The following is a 25,951-nucleotide window of genomic DNA, read 5'->3' on the forward strand; positions in this document are numbered from 1 at the left end:
GGATTTTAAAAGGAGATGAAGGACCATTGAATGTTGTGACAAGCGCCCAAACAGAAGCGTTTGCAATTGGCATCATACATGTATTCGTCGGAGCCAAGAGCTAAATTCCAATTGCTTGGAAATCACCCTCCAATTCCTCCTTCCACTTAAATAAATCTATTTCATTGAAGATGATCCATCAAAAAGCTTGAAGAAACCCCACTTGAGACACGTGAAATGTGGAAAAAGTCTAGTGATGAGCAACAATGGCAATGTGCTGGGATAGTAATAAAAAGTTAATGCTTAGAAAGACTAAAATTGTTGTCGTAATTTGATCCCACCAAAACCACATAGCCAATCAGGGAAGAAGATGCTCCCTTACACCGGTATATTCAGAATCATAAGGAAAACCTGCATTTTTTTTAGACGAGAAGATTTCCTTTTCAAAGCATTATTAAGGATAAGACCCAGACAATTCAAATCCAGTTTGTCTGTTTCTACTAGGAAAGGGACCAGACCATCGATGCCAATACTATGATGGGTAAAACATTTTACATTTCGTGTAATAACTATTACTTTTTGAGCTTTCATCTTTTTCTTTTTTTTCGCCCTTTTCACCGACATTCCTTTTGCTATCAACGATAAGATAAGAAATGCCACACTGTTGTGGCTGATGACTGGTTGAGAGATTTTGTAATCATTGTGTGGTGGAGACAAGAAAACCCCAAAACCACATCAGCTTCATTGTTCATACTGTTCCACTCTTTTGTTTGTACGTGGAACATTGAGAGCGCAAAAAATGGGGATGAAGATTTTGTAACTTTGTTCCATCATTCTTGTCAAAAGAAGGCCACCAACAAAAAACAATGAGTGAATATTATCTCCCGTGATGTAATTCAGATAAACAAGCATCTTGTTAACACCGCAGGATGGTTACAGGATTGTACAAATTTTCTCTGATTTACACCCTTGCTGCCAAGCCAGGAATGCAGCAAGGTTCTTTTCTCCTGCTTGTCCACTGCACGCCTCTATAAATGGCTCTCCTCTCCTGTTCTTTTACCGATGCTTTCCTTGCTTCTATCAGTCTTCCTGGAATGCTTTAATTTAGTCGTATCAACAAACAAAATTATTAAGAAACAAATGACAGAAAGACTAGGTCCATCACAGTTGGGTTAGGCCTTTAAGGACTAAGGGGACGACCTAGAGTTAGGCCTAGCCTCCTAGCCCATCCGGCGGGCCCTTCTACTCTGTTCCTTACGCATTCACACGTCAAGTCAGGAGTCCCCCACTCTCCGAGGTCCTCCTAGGATCTACTAGTTAGTACATTCTTTTCGCAGTTTCCCGCTTAGTCCTAGCTTTTTGGCCCAACTTGTAGAGGCTTCGGGACCTTTACTCAAATCAGTGGTTGCTCCCCTACCTCTACGGGGGGCGTTTACTAACCGATTAGTGAGGAATATTTTCTGTAATTAAAATTTAAGGAATTCCTTTACATTGTTTGATTAGTGTGTTATGATGAGAAAGTTTTCCTATTTATAATGTGATTACAATGAATTCCCTTTAAAGTTATTTTCTTCGAATAAAAGAAAAGTAAATTTTTTTTTAACTTAACTTTCCGATTCTTTTTTTTTATTTTTATCATATTCTTCTCCTCTTTTTCTCTTTCTTTCTCACCACTTGTGTGAAGGTTAGTTGGTTATTAGTACATTTGGATTAAATTTTATCTTTAAATTTGAAAATTTGAGAGATTGAGATCTTTAAGGTTTTATGAAACCTTAACTCAAATTGTTAAAAAATATAAAAATATTTTGAAAAAAATTTATGTTTTTAACATTAAAAATTAAGAGAGAAGCACTTTAAACAATTTAGAATTGAAATAATTTATTAAGAAGTTAAGAGAATTTGAGAGGGAGAAGTGTTTGAATCCCGTAATTATGAGAGAAAGGAAATGTCAAGCACGTTTAAAATTACATTCAAATTTTATATCTTTATACATAAAAATAATTTTACATTATATTTATAATAACATACTTTTAAATCAAATATAATAATGTAATTTTTTTAATAATTATATTTTTTATAATAATTATTTTTTATAATATATTAAATATTACAAAATTATATCCTCAGTAATCATGTTTTTAATAATATATATTAACACGCAACCTAATACTCTTTCCTTTCCGAATGAAGTCTAAGTAATTTTATCATCACTATGCCTGATCTCACACAAGTGTCTGTTAGCCTGTTAAAAGTGAATGAAGTAAAGGAACAGAAACATATAACAGATGAGGTGACTCTTCACCATGCCTACCTCTTTTCAACTTTATTACTACAATTAGACTGGGGGTGCCCCCTCCCTAATTCCTACTATCACCCAATCATAAAAGAAGCTACTTCGCAAAATGCAGCTAGGGCAGCTAGGATAAAACGGCTCCTGATGTTGTGTGCAAGTTTTAAATGGAAAAGACAAGCACGTAAATATTTGATTAATTCGGAATAGTACGGGCTGGTGTCTGAACCCGACAACCAAAGATTCTGAGATGAAATTCGACAAGTTCTGCAGACGTGTAAGCATAGCATTGGCGACATATGATATGCAGTAAATCTCCACCGTCCACAACATACAGAAAAGGTTCAGTAACATGCGAGCGTCCATGTTTCCTCAGTGAATAATGTCCTAAGGTCTCAGCATCTGATTAGACAAATTCAGGTAAATAAAATGTTTAAATCTCTTATGAACTTGCAACTGCGAGGCCTTTGGGCGAAGATAACATGAACTAATAGATTTTTATAATATTTATTTAAATGAACTCTTTATATTAATATTAAAATATTATCCAAAGTACTATATTTCCCGTGACAAAAGAATTTCCTTCATTACTTTTACTTTCCATCAAGGACAAATTCAACCATGAGAACAAGAAAATAACTCAGTGTCGCAATATCGGTATCCAAAAAAAGGGTCATTATTGCATACATCAACCTTTTTTAAAAAAATTAATTATAAAAAATATGTTGTAGTTTGAAGTAGAATTAAGTTGTGTCTTTGAATTTAAAATTTTACATTTAATTGTCTGATGTATATTTAGATTTTTTTATGTAACACTGTTAAGTTTATTTTTAAAAATTTTAAAGATTTTTTAAAATTTTATTTTTAATATTTAATTTAATGAAATAAAACATATTTAATCATTTTATTTTTAAAATATAAAAAAATGTAACTGAAAATACCGTAATGTCGTTAGGTAAACCACACAGCATTGTTTTTTTGTTATTTATCCTTTTTTTTATAGTTATATATATATAAGTATTTCAAAATTATAAATAATAAATAATTTTACATAAAAAACTGTTTAGTTTTATTTCCACTGTACTTTAGGCCCTGAAAAGTTAGAAGCTTTAGTTTGGAGTAAAAGTGGAAAAATGACGATCGACGACGACAGTTCGGTGTACGTGGGAGGACTCCCCTACGACGCCACCGAAGCCTCAATCCGCCGTGTTTTCAGCCTCTACGGCGCTGTCGTCGCCGTGAAGGTCTTCCTCTTTCCGTTGATTTTCAAATCCACGCAGTGACTCTTCATCGTTACTGTTTAACTAACTTCTTTTACGCATTTAGGGTTTCTGTTTTTTGTTCTTAATTCTTTGAACTTTTTCCGTCTTTTCTTTTCTTTTTTTTTTTTTCAAATAGCTTAGCAGCAAGATAGTTGATGGAAGATCTCTAGTAATTTTATTTTTAATTTTTTTAAAATGTTTCCTAGTATTATTATTCGGGAGTCAATTTGGGATTAGTGGAAAATTTTTATCCGTGATGAAATTGTTGCCTTCTATTAACTCCTTGTTTCTAGTAATAAGTTAGTTAATCATGTTTGTCCCTGTTTCTTTAAGGCTAATGTTTGCGTTCTGTTTGGTCAAACTTTTCTTAGCTTCAACTAGCATTCGGGTGTTCTTAAAAATTGAAGCGTGTCGTTGTTGTTTGGCTTGCAGATTGTTAATGATCATTCAACTAGAGGAAAATGCTATGGCTTTGTTACTTTTACAAATCCTCGTTCAGCTTATGATGCTATCAATGATATGAATGGCCGGGTATGTATTGTTTGTTGGTTCCATGGAACATGCTATGATTTTGTTCTTTCTTGTTTTCAAACTTGTTGAAACTTGACATTGTTGAAATTAGACTATCGATGGTCGAGTTGTGAGAGTGAATGAAGTGACAACTAGAGGGGGCAGATTGAATTTTAATCGAGACCGCTCTCGACGGGGTGAGTGGGATAGGGGACATGAAAGGGAAAGAGATCATGATCGTGACAGGGAACGGTATCGGGATCGATATAGTGATAGGTCTGAAGAGCATGAGCAGTCTCGGGACCATGATGTTGGAAGAGGAAGAGGATATGAGCATCATGATCATGATAGAGCTGGGGAATACTCATTGGATAGAGATCTTAACAGAGATGTGGAGGATAATGTGCAAGGGGAAAGCAGGGACCATATTCAGGATTGGGAGAGTCATGAGCTCAGTTTGGATCAAAATAGAGAGATTGATGGAAGTGGAACCAATGGTTATCATAGAAGTCTTGATGAGGACAACGAGCAGCAGTTGAGATGGAATGGGTAGGAAACTTTCTCCCCTTTCTTTTTCTAAAGAATTCTTTGCATTGGAGGCTGCCAAATAATGCTTATTGATTTTTCTTACGATGTCTGACAAGTAATGGAATTCTTCTGTGTCGTTTTTTTGAAAGTGGAATTCTTCAGTATCTTGATATTGATTCCATTGTAGTTTGAATGAATGGCTGCAATATCAATCTATGTTAGTATTTTTATGTCAATGGTTTTCAGTCTGAAATCTTCCAGTTCCACATTTAATATGTTTGTCCAATTAATCCTTAATGCCATCTTGACCTTGTTCTTATATGAGCCAAGTTGCATTGTTTTCCTTCAGATGAATTAGTTCCGTTTTAGCAGTGGCTTGAGTTTTATTTCTCTAATTTTTTATAAAATGTTTTATTTTTATTTTGGAGCTCTATAAACAATGATCACCATAGCAGAGGGCTTTCATCAGATTCAAGTGATGATTACAATCAGGTAATCTCAACTTTGTTGTGACGCATACTTGTGTAATCTCAATTTCTTCTTCAACCTTTGCTAATTATGTTCTGTTTCCAGATGAAAAAAGACCTAGAAGGATTGATTGAAAGTCGGGAAGAACTTAGAAAAGAGGTTTGCTACATGTTTAGAATATTTTTGGTGATTTTCTAAGACATCTTGTATAGATAGATAGATATAATAGAATTTAGGCACAGTCTATGCATTTGTTAAATATCCTGCTGTGAGACTTAGAAGGTGCATACACACTCTTGCACTTGCACTACCATGGCAATCACTATAGTCAGAATATCACCTTCTGAGTGGTGTTTACAAAGATGTTTACCACCCCCACCCCCTAAACAAACACACACACACACACACACACACAAACATATATAGAAAAAGTAACGTTTATTCACTTATCAGATTTCGCTGATGGAAGGGAGGTTAGAAGACAGACAAGAAATTGTTTTGGATTTACAGAAAAAATCCAAGGTATATTTATCATGTTGCCCATGGTTTCAGTTTTGTTGGCCTGGTTCATTTCATCACTAAGAATTTGATTGAATTCATACAGACCCTGGAGGATTCATTAATTGCTGCAAAGAAGCTCTCTTCACGCCGGAAAATGCAGTTAACCAAGGTAGTCCTCTGAGATTCTCTGCTGCAATTTGGTTGGAATAAAATTTAAAATTTTCTTTTTGGTACAAAATTTTTTATATCAAATGTGTGACCTGCAGCTGCATAAATGTTTCCTGCAAGTAAAGGAGTACAGAGAAAAACTCAAAACCTGTGAACAAGAACTTCAGGTTCGCCTCTTCACTTTGTTGGTCATGATTTACATGCAATTGTTATTTTATTCTGTTGTTTATTTTAAAACATGCTTTGGAGCCAAATACTTGAATGATTGTGGCATAATTGCATATTATTGTTTGTCATATGTATCAATTTTTTGGTTGGTCAATTTTGCCCATTACTTAGATAAATATTGCATACATACCCTATATAGGGAACTTGCATACATTAATGCTTCTACCCTTTTATTACATGTAGCTTTCTCAGCTGAAGTAGGTCTTAGTTCTGTAGTTATGGTTGTGAACGAATATAGCTCTGTAGTTATTTGAAGCAGTGAGGTTCCATATGGTGATTAGCAGGATTAAGGTCTCAGTATCTGAGGAGCTTAGAAAAAGGCATCTTTGTGTAATCGTTCATGATAGAAAGGGCAGCACTCATCATGCTCACTCATTTAACTTTTCCTTGCAGTCCCTCGTTGATTCAGCAATACTAGAGAGTGAAGATGATGTGGCTGTACGGGGTGGTATTTTGGCAAATGGCATTGCCTGATTTTATGTTGAGTTTAGTAATCCTCTGATGTCTCATTTGTTTAAAGATGACATACGCTGCCTTACCCTTTGGTTGGATTACTTGTACCTTTATGTAAATAGAGCATCGGGAGATTGAAGTATTAAGCTAGCTCCTCAATTTAGATGTATATACTGATATCTGGAGTGTTATTAGACCATGCTTTCTGGTCGTTATTAATGTTTGTCATCTGCTGCTGCAAATTCTACCTGAATGGATGATTCAGTTACTTAAGCCTGATTGGACGTGCGGGGCCGTTCGGTGGGAAACCTTCACGTCACTGGCCTCCTAAACGGCGCTGGACCCCCGCACGTCCAAACGGGCTCTATAACCAGGTTGTCTTAATCGACTATGGGCCGTGTGCCTGTGGCCCAATGGTCACCCATCACCCTATTAGATGACTGCTTTCCTGCAGGTCTAGGCGGCCAGCCCAAGATGTTTCAATAACAGACCATGCCTTTATCTAAGAAGAAGAGAGAACCTCTGGCTTTGAAGATTGGTCGAGTCTTGACAGTTGAATTAAATATACAGGCGAATATGGAATACGGGAACTCCATTTCTGTGTTATGCAAGGAATGATGTGGGTATCTAACAACTTTGTAACATCTACATTTTTGTTGTAGGACAATTTGGAAGAAAAAGGCGGCTGGGATCCCACGTCAAAAAATGTCAAATCAACAATGATAATTTTTTTACTGGGTCAATTTTTCACCATGGTGAATGAAGTAATAATTTTATAAACAAAGTAATCATGCCCAGCCTTGGCAATGTTGATGCAATGATACGTAAAGTGTAAACAATATGCGAATCCTTGGGATGTGTCTGCCGAAAGAGGCCCTGCCGCTTTCTTCTAAATTCTTGCCCTAAACCCTGCGATCCTGCTATATTAGAAAGTCAACTTAAATGTAAGAAGAGGAGAATCATAAATTCCATTAAAGTCCAAAGAGTTATTTCTTCCATTCGCTCTTGTTTCATAGAAATTTTGAAAAGAAACAAGCATACAAATTCTAGTTGAACAGAAAGGGAAGGTACAAGAAAGTTGATGTTCAATGTCATATGTGCTTTAACCCCAAGTTAAAATGTATTTTTGTGGAAATTGGTCAAAGACTAAAGGCACTGTTCATTAAACAAGAAAAAGCAATAAAGAGAGAGCTGCTCATGTATATTCAAGAAAGTTTATGGGGGGACTGGCTGGGTGTAAAGGAATTTGACACACTTTCTATGCCTTTTTTTCTTAAATAAAATTTTAACTTCCTTAATCTTAGGGACAAGTACAACTAATCTAGTTGCTCTTAATTTTGTTTAAACTCACCGTTCCAAGACAATTTCAATAATAAATGGAAAAAATTTGAACATAAGGCTCAAATAAGTTCTTAAATTATTTAAAAATATTTAAATATGTTTTTATTTTTTAGTTTAATCAAGTTCTCATATTTTTATTTTGAGTTAAATAAGCTTTTATAACTAATGATTAACTACTTGTTATTAATAAAATTATTACTTGTCATTTTATATCCACATGACACTCATATAAAATTGACATGAAAAATAAAAAATATTACATGATCATGTTATTATATCAAATCAGTATATCATGTCATCATCAATTATAACATATCCATATCATAATCAATGATAATATTTTAGCATAGTACATTAGCGACATGTGACAAAAAATAACAAATGATATTCTGATTAAGTTAATAATTAATCATAAAAATTTATTTATCTCAAAATAAAAAAAATTTATTTAATTTAAAATAAAAATATAAGAGCTGAATATAACAAAAATATAATAATTTATTTAAATTTTTTAAATAATTTAAAATTTTTGATATATTATGTAAAAATTTTATTGATATCATCATTCACACGTTTATTTCAAATTATTCAATTATCCATCCACATGATCCTATTTTATAACATGATTAATTTCTTATTTGTAAAAATTCTAACAATATCCATTGATTGTCGGTCGTAATGATTGCTTTTGGAAAGAAGGAAGCATGGACGTTTTTTGTCTGCAGCCAGGCGTCAAGAACGTGCCTCGTCCAAATTAGCGTTGTGACGGCGGAGATTATCTAGAAAATTTAAGGGCAAATCAGTCCATGGATGCAAAAGTGAAAAATCACAGAGAACGCCAAAAACAAATAATCCAATGTTCAATTTTATCTCGAATAAGACATTCAACCACAGAAAAAGGAAGCAATTGAACAAAACTACAACTCACTTTTCCGTTATGCCCTTTTTACCCTGTCTTCATATTTAACGTAATTTTTTTTTAGTAATTTTGAACGTAATTAATAATAATAATAATTATAATAGCACATGATTACACGGAATACCTAAACTCTAACCCTAACCCTAAAACTTCCGGTTTTTTTTTTCTCTCTTAGAATTTGAGAGTGATCTCACTACCATTGCTTTCTTCACCTTCTTCTCTTAATGCAGCTAACCCTTTTCTCTCTCCAGCGCCACCGTTGTCGCCGCTCTCACCTTTCCAGCTGCTGCTCTCAGACTTACCGTCTTCAATGCTCTCAGAGCGGTCTCCGGCTCCCCTGACGTCTGATTCCGGTGAGCTATGGGCCTGTGAGTTGGCCTTGTACATGTGGAGCTGGTGGTGGATGGCGTGGTGGTGCAGCTGGGGTGGTGGTGGAGCTGGGGTTGCGGCCGCAGCTGCTGCAGTGTAGAACTCTTGGGGCACAGGTGATGCACAGAAGTGAGGTGGTGCATGGGGAGCTGCTGGGTGGTGAGTTCCATACAGAGTGGGGGCCCCACTGTGGGCGGCTGCTGCGGCAGTGGCATACTCTGGTGGGACCCAGATGCCACCTAGGACCACAAGCTGGGGTGTTGGGGCTCCTGCTGCTTGTGGACTTGGGCTTGGTCTCCTCGTATGAAGCCTATATTTCTGTTAATAAAGGGTCAAACAAAAATCATCAGAAGATTAAAAGATTTACACCGACATTTTTTAACTTATCAGACATTGTGTGCAGTGTTGCGCTTTGTCAGGTTTTGTACAAAAGCTGTTTCTTGCATGCCTCAGTACTGGAGAGAGAGAGTTACCTGCAGATGGCTTTTCACTTCATCATTGGTCAAACCTTCAACCTTCATCAGCTCCCTGATTTGTTTTGGTGTGGCAACTGTAACCATCATCAGAATATTACTTTCAGAGAATTAATGATTTTGATAATGATAGCTTGACTTTCATACTGATCAATTCAGTTACATAATTTCACGAATAATGATCAAACCAATTATCAAAAAAGAAAACAGAAGAAATTTGTCATACCTTGAGAGCCCCCAAGCAACTGGAGAGCATTGACAAATCTCCTATGCAAGTCAGGTGACCAGCATCGCCTTGCCTTCCTATGAGGTTGAGTAGAGTTTGCACTAGGGTTAGTATTTGTCGTTTGCCCATCAACTGTGTTACCCGTTCCTCTTCCTTGCTCGATCACAACTCCGCCGTTGCTAACTTTGCCAGAGTTCTCTCTCCGTTGACAAGACATGCCATTTTCGGTGTCTGGGCATTTCTTATCTTCCATATCTTTATTGGCAGAAGCAAGAGCTAAATCAGGAAGAGCTTGTAAAGCCGAACCAGGGCATGAGTTTCGTTCTTTGGTAAATGGAAGGAAAGCTCCTCCATTCCTCGGCTTCGTATCTAAGGCCAGCTTGGGACTAACACTGAAACCGATCTCAGTTTCTTTAGGGGATGTAATTGAAGATTGTGGTTTCGTTTCATTTCCCGCTTGGCTCCATAGTTGTGCAGTTGTCATCCAGTTTGCTTTATCAGATATGTTTTGTGACTTCTCTGAGTTATCCGAGTTTGAGTTTTTCAGGGGCATGAATTCTTCAAGAACTGGTCTTGATCCATGATTTGATCGGCATGCCAGTAGTTGCTGCCTTGAAGCCTCCACAGCTGAAGAAAAGAAAAAAGGAAAAACAATTATTAGTGAGTCCTTTTCTCCTGGACATTTCATTCTGGCTTTAGTTCTTTAGAAAATGTATGCATATGTCGGGCCCCTCTGAATTCAAACAGATTGGACTAGCAAATAAAGATATACAAATAAGAAAGCTAACTCTAACTTCTATAAATCAAAAAGATAGTAGTAAAAGAAAAAGGTTGGAAGCTAGCACATCAACCCAAAGAACATGAATATCCACCAGTAGCTAGGAAAAGAATTTCTTTATTGTCATTTTGGATCTTAAGGTGATGATGATTCTATTATTAAACCATTAATATATTATCAATTTTAAGGGTCAAATGTAAAATTAATCCTGGCATGTAGTAGATCCTTGAATAAACCTTTTCTGTCTACCAAGAAGAATGCAAAAAAAAAAAAGATCATACGTACCATTGGTGAGAAGTTGCATGCAAAGGGGAAGCTCGCGCTTGAAAGCATCGATCTTGAGGCGTTCTTCCTCGAGGCGAGAAAGGAATTCTTCAAGCTTCTGGGTTTGATCAATCTGCTGATCACCAAAAGATTTCAATAGCATAGAATAACTGTGGGGCTTGCAGTCAAGGGTTAGTTCAGAAGGTGATGCCATATATGTTTGGTTTTTTTTTTTTGGGATGTATAAGACAGCAAGAAAACTTCTCTTTCTCAGCAAAAGTTGTTGTTTGGAACAATATTGCTCATGCTATAATAGCAACAATAATAAGGTGGTTCTATGGAAAAACAAACAAACAAACAAACGAAGGAGCAAAAGACACAGTGTGTGGTCGGCTTTGCTTTCTAGGTTTTGAGTATTCAAAGAGAGAGAGAGAGATGAGGAGAGAAAGGGAAGGTATGTTGTTTGTGAACACAAGGAGGATCGAGGGAGGATCGTCTTTTAGGGGTGAGTTCAAGAGGAATAAAGTAGGGGTTTTAGAGAGAGAGAGAGCGGAAAAGGAAAAGCCAAGGGGGGGATAAAGTAGAGGGATGGTAACTTCTTGCAAAGAACAAAGGCAGAAAAAGCTAAAAATTGAGAGAGAGAAGGAATCAAGAAGGTCTGACAGCAGAGGGGTCATGTGCTTAGTCTGTGTACGAAATTCAAAATCACCAATACAAAAGATGATTCTTCTTATTACTGTTTGTACTTTTTTTTTCTTTTAATTCTTTTTTTTTTTAATTTTTTTGTTACTTTTGATTGTTGTGAAGCTATAAACCTTTGATTCTTCACTCCTCCTACTTTTAAAATGAAACCTTCATTCACGGTGTAGGATATTTAAAGCATCACTCAGGTTTATAATTCAATATTTTAACTATTTCTTAATTATTTGTATTGCTCAACTATACCCCCAAAATTTTCTTTAACTTAACACCATTAATGAATCTTTGCATGGCTTAGACTCTACTTCATAAAGGGCTAGAACCATGTCCAATGGGACCCCAATGAGTAAAAACGATGGCAAAAGTCAAAAAAGGAAATTCTGGGTGGGCAATGCTAATGCCATATGGTAATTAGGATCCACACATTTGTTTAGCTTAACCAAGAAAAATCCTCACCCAATGACCAAACAAAACCTTGGATGTTAGACACGTGTACGGACAAAAAGGTACCTAAGGGCATCGTTACCTAAGAATTCTATCTTCCTTTTTAAGTAAAATGAAATAAAATACAATGATTCTACCATGGTTAATTAATTGAAAAAGGTTGCAAACGAGCATATACCAGAGACAAATTTTTCGTTTTTTTAACGTTTTAGTAGTTTTTACCCACCATATTGGAGATAGAGAGAGAGAGAGAGGGAAAGGACATATTCAGAAGGTGTTTAGTATCAATCCACCAATGCAACTTTCTTTATGGTTTCAAAAGTTGCATAATTGCCCTAAAATTGAGTGCAATTCAGAGAGAGGGGAAAGAGAATATCTAATCTAAAATGAAACATTCATCACAAAAGAATATAATATTTGCCTCTAAGGAAGGAATATCTTAGTTCCAATTCTACGACTCTAAACACAACCCACAAAGCTTAAAGGCAAAAATCCCATCCCAAAAGAATGATAAAGGAGCTTAAGAGCCGGGAATCTTCTTCTGCTACTAACTTTAGTGAAGTGGGTAGGAAGGTAAGAAGATTCTCTCCCAAATTAGAACATTTCTTTTGTGGGGTTATATATGTATATTTATGAACCTGGTTCGGATCCGGGCGGGTCATAATACATTTGGACTCTCCAATGACTTTCCTTCTTCTAGAAAATATATTATCACGGCCAACCGATTGATATGATATGAGTTCAAGTAATTCCTTAGCTGCTGGTGAATATATATTACATATATTCAGACGACTCTTACAATTCTTTTTAGTTCCTTTCATTTGATATTATATATTCCTTAACATGCATGACCAGCCCACAACCTGAAAGTAAGTGGAGAATTCCAAGTCTTTTTGGTTTGAAACTTGGATAATTGTTATTGTCCTTGATCCATCCATGCCTAATGGAGAACAAACCTGGTTCGTTCCTCTACTTTTCATGGCAGCACTCATTTTGTAACAGTGCAGCAACTTGTGAAAGGGGAAACAAAATTAAAAGAAAAAGACCAAACAGGAAAATGGAAAGAAAACAGTATAGCTTAAAAGGGAAAAAGAGACAATATACTAGTACTAGTACTAGAACTTTTGTAATTTTATAGATCTATCAGTTTTACATTGTGTTGTATATTTCTTCAACACACCAGTATCCTTTTTAGAAGTTTTACTAGCTGTATATACCTTGTTAAAATTATGCCACCTTTTGATGTTAGCAGAGTATTAATTTTATTTGAATGCACATAAACTCATTTAGCATATGAATCAACGACATGCACATATGCTTGCCACACTCAAGCTTCTATTTTTCTAGTGAGAAGAAAAAGAAAGCTGGAGAAAGTGAGTGGGATACTGTGACTATGTTTCTATATTATCAAACCATCTTCAAAAGGCTTTAGATTACAATATACTCTTTCTTAGAAATTCCAAAGCTCCCCCTTTCGCTACTTGACTTGATGGCACCATGACCGTTGGTGAGACATGTATCTTGAGCTCGAACCCAAACAATCCTTTATCACATTTCCTCCTGTAAATAATAAAAAAAAAAAAACCCAACCCAAAACTCTAGTAATCACAACGGCTTAATTAACAACTTTTATAACGCAATGCAATATAGATATATATACTTATTAGTACTGAAAAAATATGCTAATGGGCATGCATGGGACACCATGCTCCATGCATAGTTGAAGGAAGAAAAAAGGGATATTGATGGCCTGCGTGCATGGTATGAGTTGATGTGAGACAGTGAGAGGATGATAAGTGGCAACGGGTAAAGATAAGGGAGCTGACCCGACCCAGAGTGAGCAGCCAAAGGAAAGATGAAAACTGTAAGAAATGCCTTTTCCATGAAAGTAAAAGGCGAAGTCTCTGTAAGAGACTGCATCGAATTCCCTTACCCCCTTTCTCTCTCTCTCTTACCACTCCCTACCACTTAGCAGCAAAAGAGAAAGAAAGAAGGGGCAATAATGATGGTTGGTCTCTTTCTAAAATCTAAAACCAGTCTTCTGGTACAAGACTCCAACCCATGCCTTTTCTGCAGATTCTCTCTTCTCTCTCTTCTCTGTTATTATGTGCGAGAGATAGAGAGAGAAAGCAACGGAAAGCAAAGGAAAGGAAAGGAGATTCTCCTCGTGACACGTGTCACTGATATTCCCCCATATCGTCCTTCTGAATATCCCTTTTGTCTGGTGTAAATGTAGCCCCGAATATTCCCTCCCCCTTCTCCTTTCTTTTTCTTTTTCTATTATCCTACTAAAAATATTAAAACACCCAAAAATGGACCGTAGGCTCTCGAAATTAGAACAACATTGGATTATTCATAATACTAGTACATATTTAATTTTTCCACTACAAAAAAAAAAAAAATATATATATATATATATAAATGGAGTGGTGGGGTTTTAATTAACGTAAAGCATGACGTTCTTCGTTGTGTGAACCGTGGTCTAGTGCATATCTTTTCTTAAGAAAAACGAGAAATTCGTTTGCTACAATACATAGCTAAATTCTTCTAGGAGGGGGACATTTGGATTTGGATTATGTGTCGTCTACTAATTGGTGGATTTTCCAATCTAGTTTGCCATATTTAGAATAAAATTCTTCCGCCTTTGCGGCTGTTCCTTGGCGACTTTGCATCCTCACTCATGAAGTTATAATAATCTTCTTTCTCTTTTCTTTCTTTTTTTTTTTGTCAATTTAGTCATCCACATTGTTTCGTTTCTAGTCTATCAGCTCAAAAAACATACTTTGATAAAAGAAAAAAGTTCATCCTATATTTGTAAACCTCCTTTTTGTTTGTTCATTGATTAATTTTTTTTAAAAAAAAGCTTTATGTTTGTATTGATTGATCAATCAAGACTTGCAAGTGGTTATGTTGGTCAAGTCATTAGCCCTTGGAGTAGGCAGAAGATTGAATCCAGCGTAGTTCATCTTATCTTGAAAATTTGATTAATTAAGTTGCATAGTGAGAGGTAATTATTTTCTTATACTTTTATTTATCAACAATTGTGACTAAGTAGATTTAAAACAAATTGCCACTATTAGCTCATGTTGCAATTGATTTAATTTGTTTTTGGATAAGTAAAAATATTGATTTTGAATTGGTGTTATATATACAGTAGAAAAAGCCTATAATCAGGATGAAAATACGAGTAAATTAATTCGGAGGTTTTTATATTTCCACTTTTAAAGTATGTTATTATATAAGCATACAAACAGCTAAACGTACGCTTTTGTTTAGATGTACATGCAATGGTTGTTTTGGTTTGGGGTTCACATGGGTTTGTTGAGATTGGGGCAAAAGCGTATCTGCGAACAGCCTATCCGCTACTTTTTGTAGCCTACCTTAATCGTCCTTTAACTATAGAAAGCCTCCATAAGCAGTAAGGACCACTATTTTTTTTTTTTTTTGAGGGCCGGGGCGGGGTGTGGGGGAGGTCTGGTGGGTCGAGGCGTCTGCTTCAATTGACAGGCCAAGTGTTCCAATGTTATGCCAATGAAGGTTTGAAAAAAGTTGGATCCAGAGCTTATCGTTTTAAATCAGAGAAAAGGTTTAGATCATTGTTTTTTTTAACAAAAAGAATCAACTCTCTTGATCTATAGCTTACAAAGAATCACCAAATGTTACAGGAAGTGAGTTTAAAGTATACTGCTCAAGCCTTCTAGTACGATACAAATTCAGTAAATTAATAGTAAATTTATTGAGAACCTATCGATTTAATTTTTCTAAAACATGGAAAACCTCCCTTCAGACTATGAATTGTGCCTCTAAATTTTTAACATATCATCACTGCACTCTAGATTACCATCAAAAGATTCAATAACATCAAAGGGAGCCCTGCGAACATCATGCATTGTAAAATCCAATGTTTGAAGCTTACTTTTGTTTGCAATCTATCGTATCAAATCTCAGCAAAGTGGAAGCAAGGCGCAATGGAGTTGTGATGGCCAAATCCTTTCTATCGTTAACTTCATTTTAGGAATTATCGATCAATTTAAAGGTTTAGGGAATTAATTTTAAAGTTTTAGTGAATCGATTTTAAGGTTTGGTTAATTGGTTTAGGGTTTCATGAATTGATTTTAAAGTTTTGTGAACTTGTTGGTGAATTGGTTTTAAGATTTAATGAATTTGTTTTAGGATTTTGTGTGAACCAATTTTAAGGTTTAGTAAATCAGTTTTAAAGTTTTTCAAATTAGATTTAGGGTTTGGAAAACTAGTTTAAGGTTTTTTAACTTGGTTTTAGGGTTTGGTGAAACGATTTTATGGTTTAGTGAATAAATTTTATGTCTAAATTGGTTTAGAGTTTGGTGAACTAATTTTAGGATTTAGTGAATCGGTTTTAGGATTTCATGAACGATTTTAGAGTGTGGTGAACTGGATTTGGTGAACTAGTTTAAGGTTTTTTAAATTGGTTTTAATGGTTAGTTGGTCAATTTTAAGGTTTAGCAAATCGATTTTAAGGCTTTTTAAACTGGGTTAAGGTCTGATGAACCGAGTAAAAGATTTTTATTGAATTGAGTTCAGTGTTTTGGTGAACTAGGCTTAGGGTTTTTGTTGAATTGGGTTTAGGGTTTTTGATGAATCGAATTGGGTTTAGGTTTAATGGTTTTGAAAAAATGAGTTTAGGGGTTTTGGAAATTAAAACAAAAATAAAGTTTGAGGTTTTTGGGTTTAAGTCTAAAGGAAATCGGTTTACAGGTGTCATGAGTGAGTTTCAAAATTTAAGATTAACAAAAAAAAAAGACATTTGAAGAAATTGAGAAAAACAGCAACAATGAAAGGAGGGCAAATTAAAACAACAATAATAAAATAACGAAATTTGAAATGTACTTTTAAAAATTATCTAAAACATTAAAAATGGAAAAAAAATAAAAAAGCTCAAATAAATATTATCACATTCTCAATATAATGCTTATAAATCAAAGATTGCAGTGTTATCTTCTTAGCATTTTTATCAATAATTTCCTAATCTACCAAAAGTTGTAATGTTATTTTTCCAACAATTATATTTTTTGCAATCACATTTCATATAATTATATTCAAATTCCTTACAATGTGATTGCATTATAAGGCATCAAACATCACCTTAGTGTTAATACAGTGGCAATAGGTTCTACTGAAGATTCTGAGATTGATGCCTTTAATTGATTCAGTTCAAGCATGGTGGTGGTTTGGTGCTGGTGAATGTCCTTTAATACTTATTAACATTTATTAATCCATAAACGGGTTATCCTATCTTATAAATTAGAGTAAAATATATCAACACTTTCAAGTTTTATCTATAATTTCATGCAAGTCTATTAGATTTCAAAATATATAGTCTACTCCAAAAGAATATCTTTTGTTAGAGACATAAGTCTGGCTATTAGTCAATCGTTAACGTTTCTGTTGCTTTGATGACATAGTAATATTTCTTAAACAATTTTACACTTCATTAATTTTGAAAATTATCACACTATATAAATTATAATTTTTTATTTTTTCTCATATTAAAAAAAAATTCTCTTCCCTTCCTTTTCCCACGGTCGGAATGCCGAATTTGGCTCTAGTCGAATCTCCCTTAGGGAGAACATGAGATGAGGGGCACGGCTCCCCTAGGGAGCACGAGATCTGCAGTCTCGACCAGCATAAGGGAGTACCGTCAGTTGACTAGAGAAAAAAAATAGTAAAAATAAGTGAAGAAAGAAGAAGGGTATTTTAAACATTTTACATTTACTATTAAATATCGTTTTCACGTTCAAAATGGATTGTATATTTCGAAAACTAATGAACTCGTGTAGAATTATGGGTAAACCTTGAAAGTGTTAGAGTATTTTATCCTATAAATTATTAATTTCACTCATCACTTGGTTACTTCTCTCAAACTTTAAGAAGAAAACAGAAGTATATATTTGACTCCAAATAACATTTTTCCTTCTCACATTCTGTTGATTTCTTTCCTAAATCTCAACTGCCAAGCAATGTATTGGGTTGTGTTGTAAAATTCATTGGAATATGAAGCAAAACGTAATTAATAGTATAGTAAGGTCTTAACCTAATTAATTAACTTCTTAGATACTGGAGATTAGCTCATCCACTTAATTTTGCCTTACCTAATAAAATTCAATTGGCATCAGGCATTAAACAATTAATCTAATGCATAACAATTAAATCAAGTAATTGACCTCATTAAACAGAATAAAGATCAAGAGAATTCAAAGACCAGATAAATGCAACTATATAGTGCGCTTTGAGAGGGGGTTTAGATACTTAGAATTATTAACATGAAGAAATCAAAGATTTTCAAAAGCAGAACAGAAATACAAGATTCTATTCTTCTGAATCCAATTATATACCCAAAACTCAATTCGGTATCAATAAAAATTATCAGGATTCAAAGTTCCATTCAAATTGGTTCAAGAACAAGGAAGAAATATTAATTGAAGAATTGAAAGGAACAACGACCTTTTATATGTTGCATGATATGAAATATTCTCAAGCTTTGCGGAAAGCAAATGATGTCTAAATTTACGGGTTGTAAGGTTTTCTCCTTGAGAGCGAATCATCAATGCAAGGTTTTCTCCTTGAGAGCGAATTATCAAAACTGTGATTGCTGATGGAGAAACTGATTGTTCTACTAAATTCCCTAATTCATTTAGGATAGATTCGTCGTAGTTGGCTTTAGCATCAGAACTTGATTATTGATGGATAATTGCTTGCTAGCTAGCTGTAGGATTTGCATTATTTGGATGCTTCATGCTTATCTTAATATAAAGTTTGTGCGTTTCTTAGTTATTTTAGACGTTGAAAGTTGTAATACTTGCAAAGAGGGTGAAGAAAATGAAGGGCAAAAAAGAAAGAGAAAAAGATAGACATCATTGGAAAAAGAAAATTCTATTGTATTACTGTAAACGATATACACATGCATGCATGAGCTTGAATGATTTTACGTGTTTCTCTTGAATTCCCTTTTTATCCATAGGTGCTAAAGTGTAAAAATTTTATAACGATTCCATAAGTTTTTATTAAAAAGTATTTCTATATCATAAATGAAAAAAAACTAAGCACAAACTAAAACAAGATAATTAAGCACAAGAAATCAATAATTAGATAGCAACGGTTGTGTCATATATACAACATACATATATACACAGAAATGAACATGGGGTATACGCAATTGCATCCAGAAATGACATAATTAAGGGTATTATATGATGAATTAAAGTTGGTTTTTTTTTTTTTTGGTAATTTTGCCATAGAATCATCACTCCTTTTCAAAAACTATATTATGGAGTAGTTTGACCATAGATAAGAATAGACAGTGCAAATATAGCATCTGAATTAGGAGAGTGGAGAATGGAATTAGAATATCTTTGGTCGGCCTCTTACCAAAAAGATGACTCAAAAAAAAAAAAATAAAGGCAGGAATTAGAGTGTCATTGAAGACAGGAATGTGGTTTTAATTTTTTATTTTTTTTGACCTTTTGTTGTCATGAGTGTCAACAGAAAGTACACTTTCAATTACAAAAACAAAAATTCCATATACCTAAATGTGTCACCTCGCTTTTGAACGTGCAGCTGTGTCAATACAAAACTTTATCTAATAAAATCCCACTCAATTCAACAGTTTTATTCTTATCTGATCCAATGAGAATTTTGGTCAGTTAAAGCTCCCTGTAACCTACACCTCATTTCCTTTCCTACCAACTAAAGTTTAGAAAAGTTTGCAATTATTTAAGAAAGCCTATTGACCTATTGATGTATTGGATTTTGGAGGTAAGCACCTGGAAGTGACCTCGATAATTGTTACTGTATAGTACTTAAACTTATACTAATAATTTAACCATTTGCTATTAATTTCTTTATATCTTGAATCATATATTATGTGTAGATGGTATTAAATAGTAAGTTGGTTTATAAAATTAACATGTATCGATTTAATAATTATATTATTTTAGTTCTATATCTTTCCTACAAATAATAAACTAATAAGCATGTCACTACTATATAAATTCATTCATAAGGTTTAATACTACGATACTGCCGTATAGGATATTGGCCATGTCCACAGAAACAAGAAAAAGCCAGACATGGGCTGTGGGCTATTGCCACTGTCTAGTGGTCAAGGGATATGGTCAAAAGCCCATAACTAAGAGTAGGCTGATTAATAGGCCGAAAGGACATAAAAGTTTAAACCTCTCGAAATTACAAAGGGTCTTGAATATTATTTTTGTTTTTTGGATGGAACTCCTCCATAATCCATACCTTTTTATGGTTGGTATTTTTATAATTTTTTCCAGTGAAAAGGTTAAAAGTTTATTTAGAAATTTTTTTTCTCTTTCATTTATTTTATTTATGATAAATGCTATGAGTGCATTTATATAGGAGTCAGCTAGCTAAAAGAAGAGTTCTGAAATTGTTAACAACCAAAGAGAAGAAATACCCCATGTGGGGCTACTAACTATCTAGTACTTGTAATGTGATAGAATATGTACCACTTTAATTTGTTACTTATTATATTCTTTTTCTTGTAGTCAAACAGGGCTTAACTAACTTTGCTTCTTAAAAACAGTAGATGCCCTGCATTGGTTTTGAGAAAATTCAATGTAGTAGTTTCCAATTATTAGATTATTCCCAATCAACGGGTGACCCTGTTTTTGTTTTGTTTTGGGTTGAATTCGCTGTAACCTAGTACCCGTTCTGTTTTCACATCAGGAAAGGAGATGTGGTTATATCGGCTTGTTTCTTACCAAGCACATGGCCACCTAGGATGTAGAGTGTTATACCTGTCTTTCTGCATCGAAATTGCCACCATTGAAGATGCTGCTCCTTCCTTTGATCTGATTTTAACATCACTAGTCTACATTCAACCCTTGAGCCTTCTTTATTTCTTTATTTAATCCCTTCAAAGTCTCTTGCTTTGAGAACACTTGCTGGCAGTTTATCAGCACCACTCACAGTTACAGCAGACGCATAAATATTTAATTCGATCCTTTGACATTTTGGCACTACATTTTAGCTAGCCTAATTGCTGGCATCTCCAATTGAAAGGGTTTTTTTTTTTTCTTTTCTAATTATCCAATATATATATATGTATGTATATATATTAGCAGCTTTCTTCCTGTAACTTTGTATTCTGTATTTCTTCTTTTTCTTTTTTTGGCAACTGAAATATCCTGAAATGAAGGCTCAACTCTTTGTTATTGTTTTTAGGACGTAGGTAGAGTTGCCAGTGTGATCGGTAGTTTTGCAGCTCCTTATGACATCTACCAAACCCTGGCTGATTCTTCAGTTGTCATTGCATACGACCGATCTGCTGGGATTGAAAAGCATTGCAGCTCTTTTCTAACTTCAGCTTCTGAATTGAAACCTGATGACAACAGGGGAGGTAGACTCAATAACGAACTCTCCTTCTATCTTGGAGATTGGGAGCAGGAAAATGATGGGGCACCATTGATGCAACTGGATGACAATGGCATTCCAGCGAGCAGCCAATCTGTCACGTCCCCACCTAAGTTGGCTTCCTTTGAGGTAAAGGATGTCAATTCAGTCCAGCACCTTGAAAACGCAGTTAGTCTCGCAGGGGTTCTATCTTTAGGCATATCCTGGGATAGCTTTGCTCCTTATGATGTCGGCTTAGAGCCTCATATGAATCCTGGTTCATCTTTCATGATGATTGCTTTTGAAGGGATTTATGTGGAGACCGAAGAAAATGGAGGAGAACGTTTGATGTGTTTGCCAGGAAGTTCAAATTCAATCGCCCCTTCTACTAACAGGTATGACTGTGATGAGTTCTCGGAGTTTGCAAGCAGCTATATTTCCACTTACGGTAACCACCGGCTCCATTTTTTGGAAGATGATTAAACTTTGCTTGTTCTACGATATCCTAAAACCTTCGAGTTGACCAAAAGAGCAATCCAGGGAGAAATGATAAGTCTAAACGAACAAGGAGGTAGAAGTACTTCAGCAAAGTTTATGTATCTTCTCAGTTGAGTGGCCACTCTAAGTATCAATTTAATTCAGGATTGCTCTAGTCAAGAACTTGTGATCCATTCCCTTACCAAGATGAATTGATGGAAGATGGTGCTATAATGTTTACTGGTGGAGAGCTGTGTTGAGGACTTGACCATCTTTATGGAGAAATTATAAATATTGTTCCAAATTACAGGTTCAAGGGCAATTATATGAGCCAGGTCCATGGCAAATTGGGTCCTTTCTTGCTCGGGAAGGAGATGGAAGCCGCTAGTGGTATGAGTTATAATGACATTAAGCTCATTTTTCAACATGTCAAATGTAAGCAAGATGCCACTTCTAACAGAACTGGCAATGCAAAGGTTTCTGCAGTGCTGAGAGCAGCTCCCACAGGAAGTTTTCGACATTTCGAAGTATTAAGAACTGGTCTTTCAGGGTTGACTTCAGCCGCTGAGGGGATATGGAACTCTTCTTTGGACAGCTTTTCATGGTTGGATGTCATGGGACGATTGACTCAGGATTGGAAGGATGTGATTATGAAATTGCAATGTACTTTCCACGTGCATTTTCCATTGAGCAGAGAAGCTTTCTGTTTGGGAGCATATCCAGCGTGAAAAAGGATATAAGCTTGGACAATCCTTTACTTTTTAATGCAATGAAAAGCTCCAGAGATTTGGAATATGGATCATACAATTATTCGAAAATCAAGTTGGTCAACGTGTTTGGGAGGAGAACTCTACCTTATCAAATTTTAGCTATGGTCAAGCTGTTGCTCTTCCAGTATCCGGCAATAAAAGATGCAGAAGAACCACTTGCTCAGTTAAGCCTACTGTCCAGTAGTCTTGCTATAAATGGTTATGTGGTCCCTGATCAATTAACTGATGGACAAAAATCAAGGATTCTCTTTGAGATTGAGGTGCTTTCTTTAGGTCCATTATTTGGACGGTATGAACCCAATATGGACAAGCGAAATCTAAAGAAGAAACCAGTCATTACAAAAGATGATCTCACAAGCTGCCGGTTCTTGAATGTGTCTACGCGTCTAATCTTCAAAACACAGAGAGAACACAAGCAGACAACTTACAAAAATGCCTCAGACTTGTCCTTGAAAGGTCTATCTGATCCTGTTTTGGGTGAGATGCATTTGATTGGATGTAGGAGGACTTTGGTTGAGAGCATTGGCATAAAATGAGGCCAAGATTGTTTAATTGAAGTGAAAATTCAGTACCCACCCAAAACTTTACAGTGGTGAAGAAATCCAACTGCCAAGATCACCATCAGGAGGCAGAGGCAGGAAGATGATCCCCTTTATTTTAGCTCGATTAGTCTTCATGCTCTTTTGACTCATTACCCAGATTATCTTGGAACAGTTGCTAATCGAGAATCTTTCAAAGGGATTCTTTGAATTCTAATGCTTGCTGGGTAAATTGCAATCATATCGAGCCAGCTGTTATACAAGGAGAAAGAAGCAAATATTGTTCCTTACATTTCTATTTCCATGCTTGCTTTTCAGATCCTGGGATATAGTCTTCCACTGATCTGTGGTGCCAAAGTTCTCTTCAAATCAAAGGATCCTGAAGCTTACAGAGCAGGCTGTGGTCATCCTGCGTTTGGAATGTTGAAAGCTTCGGAAATGTTCTTTTATTAGTCGCCTTACTACGTACCGCAAGAATTTTTCAGATGGCAACAGAATCTTGAAGCAAGCCTCAGTTTAAAGGTACCTCCAATGTAAGATATGCTTCTAAAGAGAACAGGTATTACTGAGTACCATGGCCATACACACTTTCGGATTTCTTATTTGGCTTGCTGCTCGTGATGATCCTAATGTGCGCCTACAGCCTGGAGAAGGCATGCATGCACCAAAAGATGTGCATATGCAGCAGACATGGATGACCGTAATACAGGATAATCTTTATTTTATTCAAGACTTCTTTCTGCTTCCTCAGATTCTTAGCAATCTATTGATGCCAACACCTGTTAGATCCCTGAGGGAAGGCTATCACCTTGGATTTACTTCAATAAGGCTACTTGTGAACTTTTTTGACCATATAAGGGATCCTCTTTTACATATCAAAATGGAAAGATAGGAATCCATGAGTCCGAACTCAACTTCTCCATTGTTTGCCAAGTTTGTTACTCCATAGGTTCACTTTTTGGAGAATACTGGTATCAGTCCATTAGGAACACTGATAAACAGATTGAGGGGTCATGTGATTCTGATACTGAAATAATTGAAATTTCAGGGCATCTAAAAATTACTAGTCAACACTACAACAATATTTCACTGTCCTTTGAGGGTTTATATGACCGGGGTTTGTGTAAGATGCACCTAGTTGGTTGCAGGGATGTTCGATATCTTCCAAAGATCTCAAAGTTGGGAACTAACCTTGAAGGAGAAATGGATTGTCAGTTTGAAGTCAGTGTAGAGTATAATCCTGAAAATGCGCGGTGGCTAGTGAATCCAACCATAAAAATCTCCTTCAGCAGCAAAAAAAGTGAGGAAGACCCCCTTTGTTTCAGTCAACTCAGCCTAAAAACTAATCCAGTTTCTTACATTGAAAAAACAAAGTACATAGTCTTCCGAAGAACTTTTGAGGGCATACTAGGAATTCTAATGCTCACTCTGTCAATACTTTGCACACACAGCCAGCTGCGTTGCTCCAAGAATGCTGCTTCATGCAGTGAAGTGTCTCTTGCCATGCTTGCTATCCAGGCTCTTGGCTACTGTATCCCTCTAATCACTGGAAATGAAATTCTTTTCAGATGGAAGGTGCTGCAATCTAACAGCTTCAGATCAGACAATTTCAACAAGTTTCAACGGTTTGATGTACTTGAAAGCTTGGCCAAGTTCCTTTTGTTGTTGAAGAAAATAGAAGCTGAGTTTTCCAGGTAAATCAATGGAAACAGTAGCTTACTAAAGCAGAGAAGAAGACGAAGCAAAGAAACATTCAGAGCAGCAGAACAAAATTTGGCCAAAAACAAAGATTTCATTTCTCTTCCAGTATTTATACTCTGACGATTCAAACGTTTCCTAATGAACCGGATCGAATAACAAATTTCACACTAACCAATGAATAGCTCAACGCTAAAATGTAACAGACAAAACCATGGCTCTTAAGTCTTGAAACAGAAAATGGAAAGTAGGCTAGAGACTCAAGTAAACTAAACCAAACGACATGAGCAACATCGTTTTGTATACGACAGACTTAAAAGAACAGAAGAATAAAACGACTCGTTTTGAAAACTCAGCCTATCCAGTCAAGAAACGCCATCGTTTCTTCACCTTCAAAGCTTAAGCTTCCCGTTTGTTCTTCAAACACCTTCATTACCAGATTGTGAATTACCTTTCAACAGTTAGTTGCAATGTTTCTTACTATAAGACTCTCACAGATAGTATTCAAATCTTGCATCAAACAAAAAGTTCGAATCCATAGAGAGATGAAGATTCTAGTGATTATCTTAGTTGTTCACATGACGGGTTTTCTTCTCAGACATTTTTCTATTACAAGTTTTGGCGAAGCACTGCCTATTCCTAGAAAATATTCTTATGTGAAAGGTAACACCAAGATTCAAGATTTGTTGTTGCTTCCTCAGATTATCTGTAACACTTTGTGGCCAGTTAAAGGTAAACCTCTGAGGAAATTTTATTATACCGGCTTCACAACGTTGAGAATGGTGTTGCATGCTTATGACTACATAAGAGATACTCTTCCTGATAAAGACTATAACTACAGTGAGCATCATTATCGTAATACAAGGTTGGGGATTCATTCTAAGATCAGAAATATTACTGCAGCAATCGTTGTAATTATGGTTGCTGTAATACTACACATCCAGCAGTGATATGACCATGGAAAACTTAGCCAGAAAGTGAAGCCAAAGGAAACATAGGAATCAATTCCCAATCTCAAAGTACGTTAGAAGCAGGCTAGTGTTTAGCTTTTACTTTTGATCACTCTGTTGGTAGTTTTTTCTGCTATGTTTTACAACTGCTGCTCATCATTTTAAGCTGTCTTTTGCCTACATTAGTTCAATGAGTTTTAACACTCCTATCTATTCATTAT

General features: G+C 35.5%; 2 protein-coding genes and 1 pseudogene across 2 annotated transcripts; 2 read left to right on the top strand and 1 right to left on the bottom strand.

Moving 5' to 3' along the window:
* Window positions 1-3,341: 3,341 nt before the first annotated feature.
* LOC110410995 (RNA-binding (RRM/RBD/RNP motifs) family protein) lies at window positions 3,342-6,615 on the top strand. The gene is made up of 9 exons (XM_021420976.2): window positions 3,342-3,513; window positions 3,964-4,062; window positions 4,154-4,590; window positions 4,998-5,061; window positions 5,143-5,196; window positions 5,491-5,559; window positions 5,642-5,707; window positions 5,805-5,873; window positions 6,328-6,615. The coding sequence occupies exons 1-9, from the start codon at window positions 3,403-3,405 to the stop codon at window positions 6,406-6,408; spliced, it is 1,050 nt and encodes a 349-aa protein (XP_021276651.1). The 5' UTR covers window positions 3,342-3,402; the 3' UTR covers window positions 6,409-6,615.
* Window positions 6,616-8,575: 1,960 nt separating this feature from the next.
* LOC110411109 (Homeodomain-like superfamily protein) lies at window positions 8,576-11,325 on the bottom strand. The gene is made up of 4 exons (XM_021421131.2): window positions 10,779-11,325; window positions 9,716-10,342; window positions 9,490-9,566; window positions 8,576-9,334 (listed from the first exon to the last, which is right to left on the bottom strand). The coding sequence occupies exons 1-4, from the start codon at window positions 10,969-10,971 to the stop codon at window positions 8,819-8,821; spliced, it is 1,413 nt and encodes a 470-aa protein (XP_021276806.2). The 5' UTR covers window positions 10,972-11,325; the 3' UTR covers window positions 8,576-8,818.
* A 1,082-nt stretch (window positions 11,326-12,407) lies between these two features.
* On the top strand, window positions 12,408-25,730 carry LOC149527532 (uncharacterized; annotated as a pseudogene).
* The last annotated feature ends 221 nt before the right edge of the window (window positions 25,731-25,951 follow it).

This window comes from Theobroma umbraticum, unplaced genomic scaffold (genome assembly GCF_002168275.2).
Source record: "Theobroma umbraticum cultivar Fairchild unplaced genomic scaffold, ASM216827v3 scaffold_56.0, whole genome shotgun sequence".
Classification (NCBI taxonomy): domain Eukaryota; kingdom Viridiplantae; phylum Streptophyta; class Magnoliopsida; order Malvales; family Malvaceae; genus Theobroma; species Theobroma umbraticum.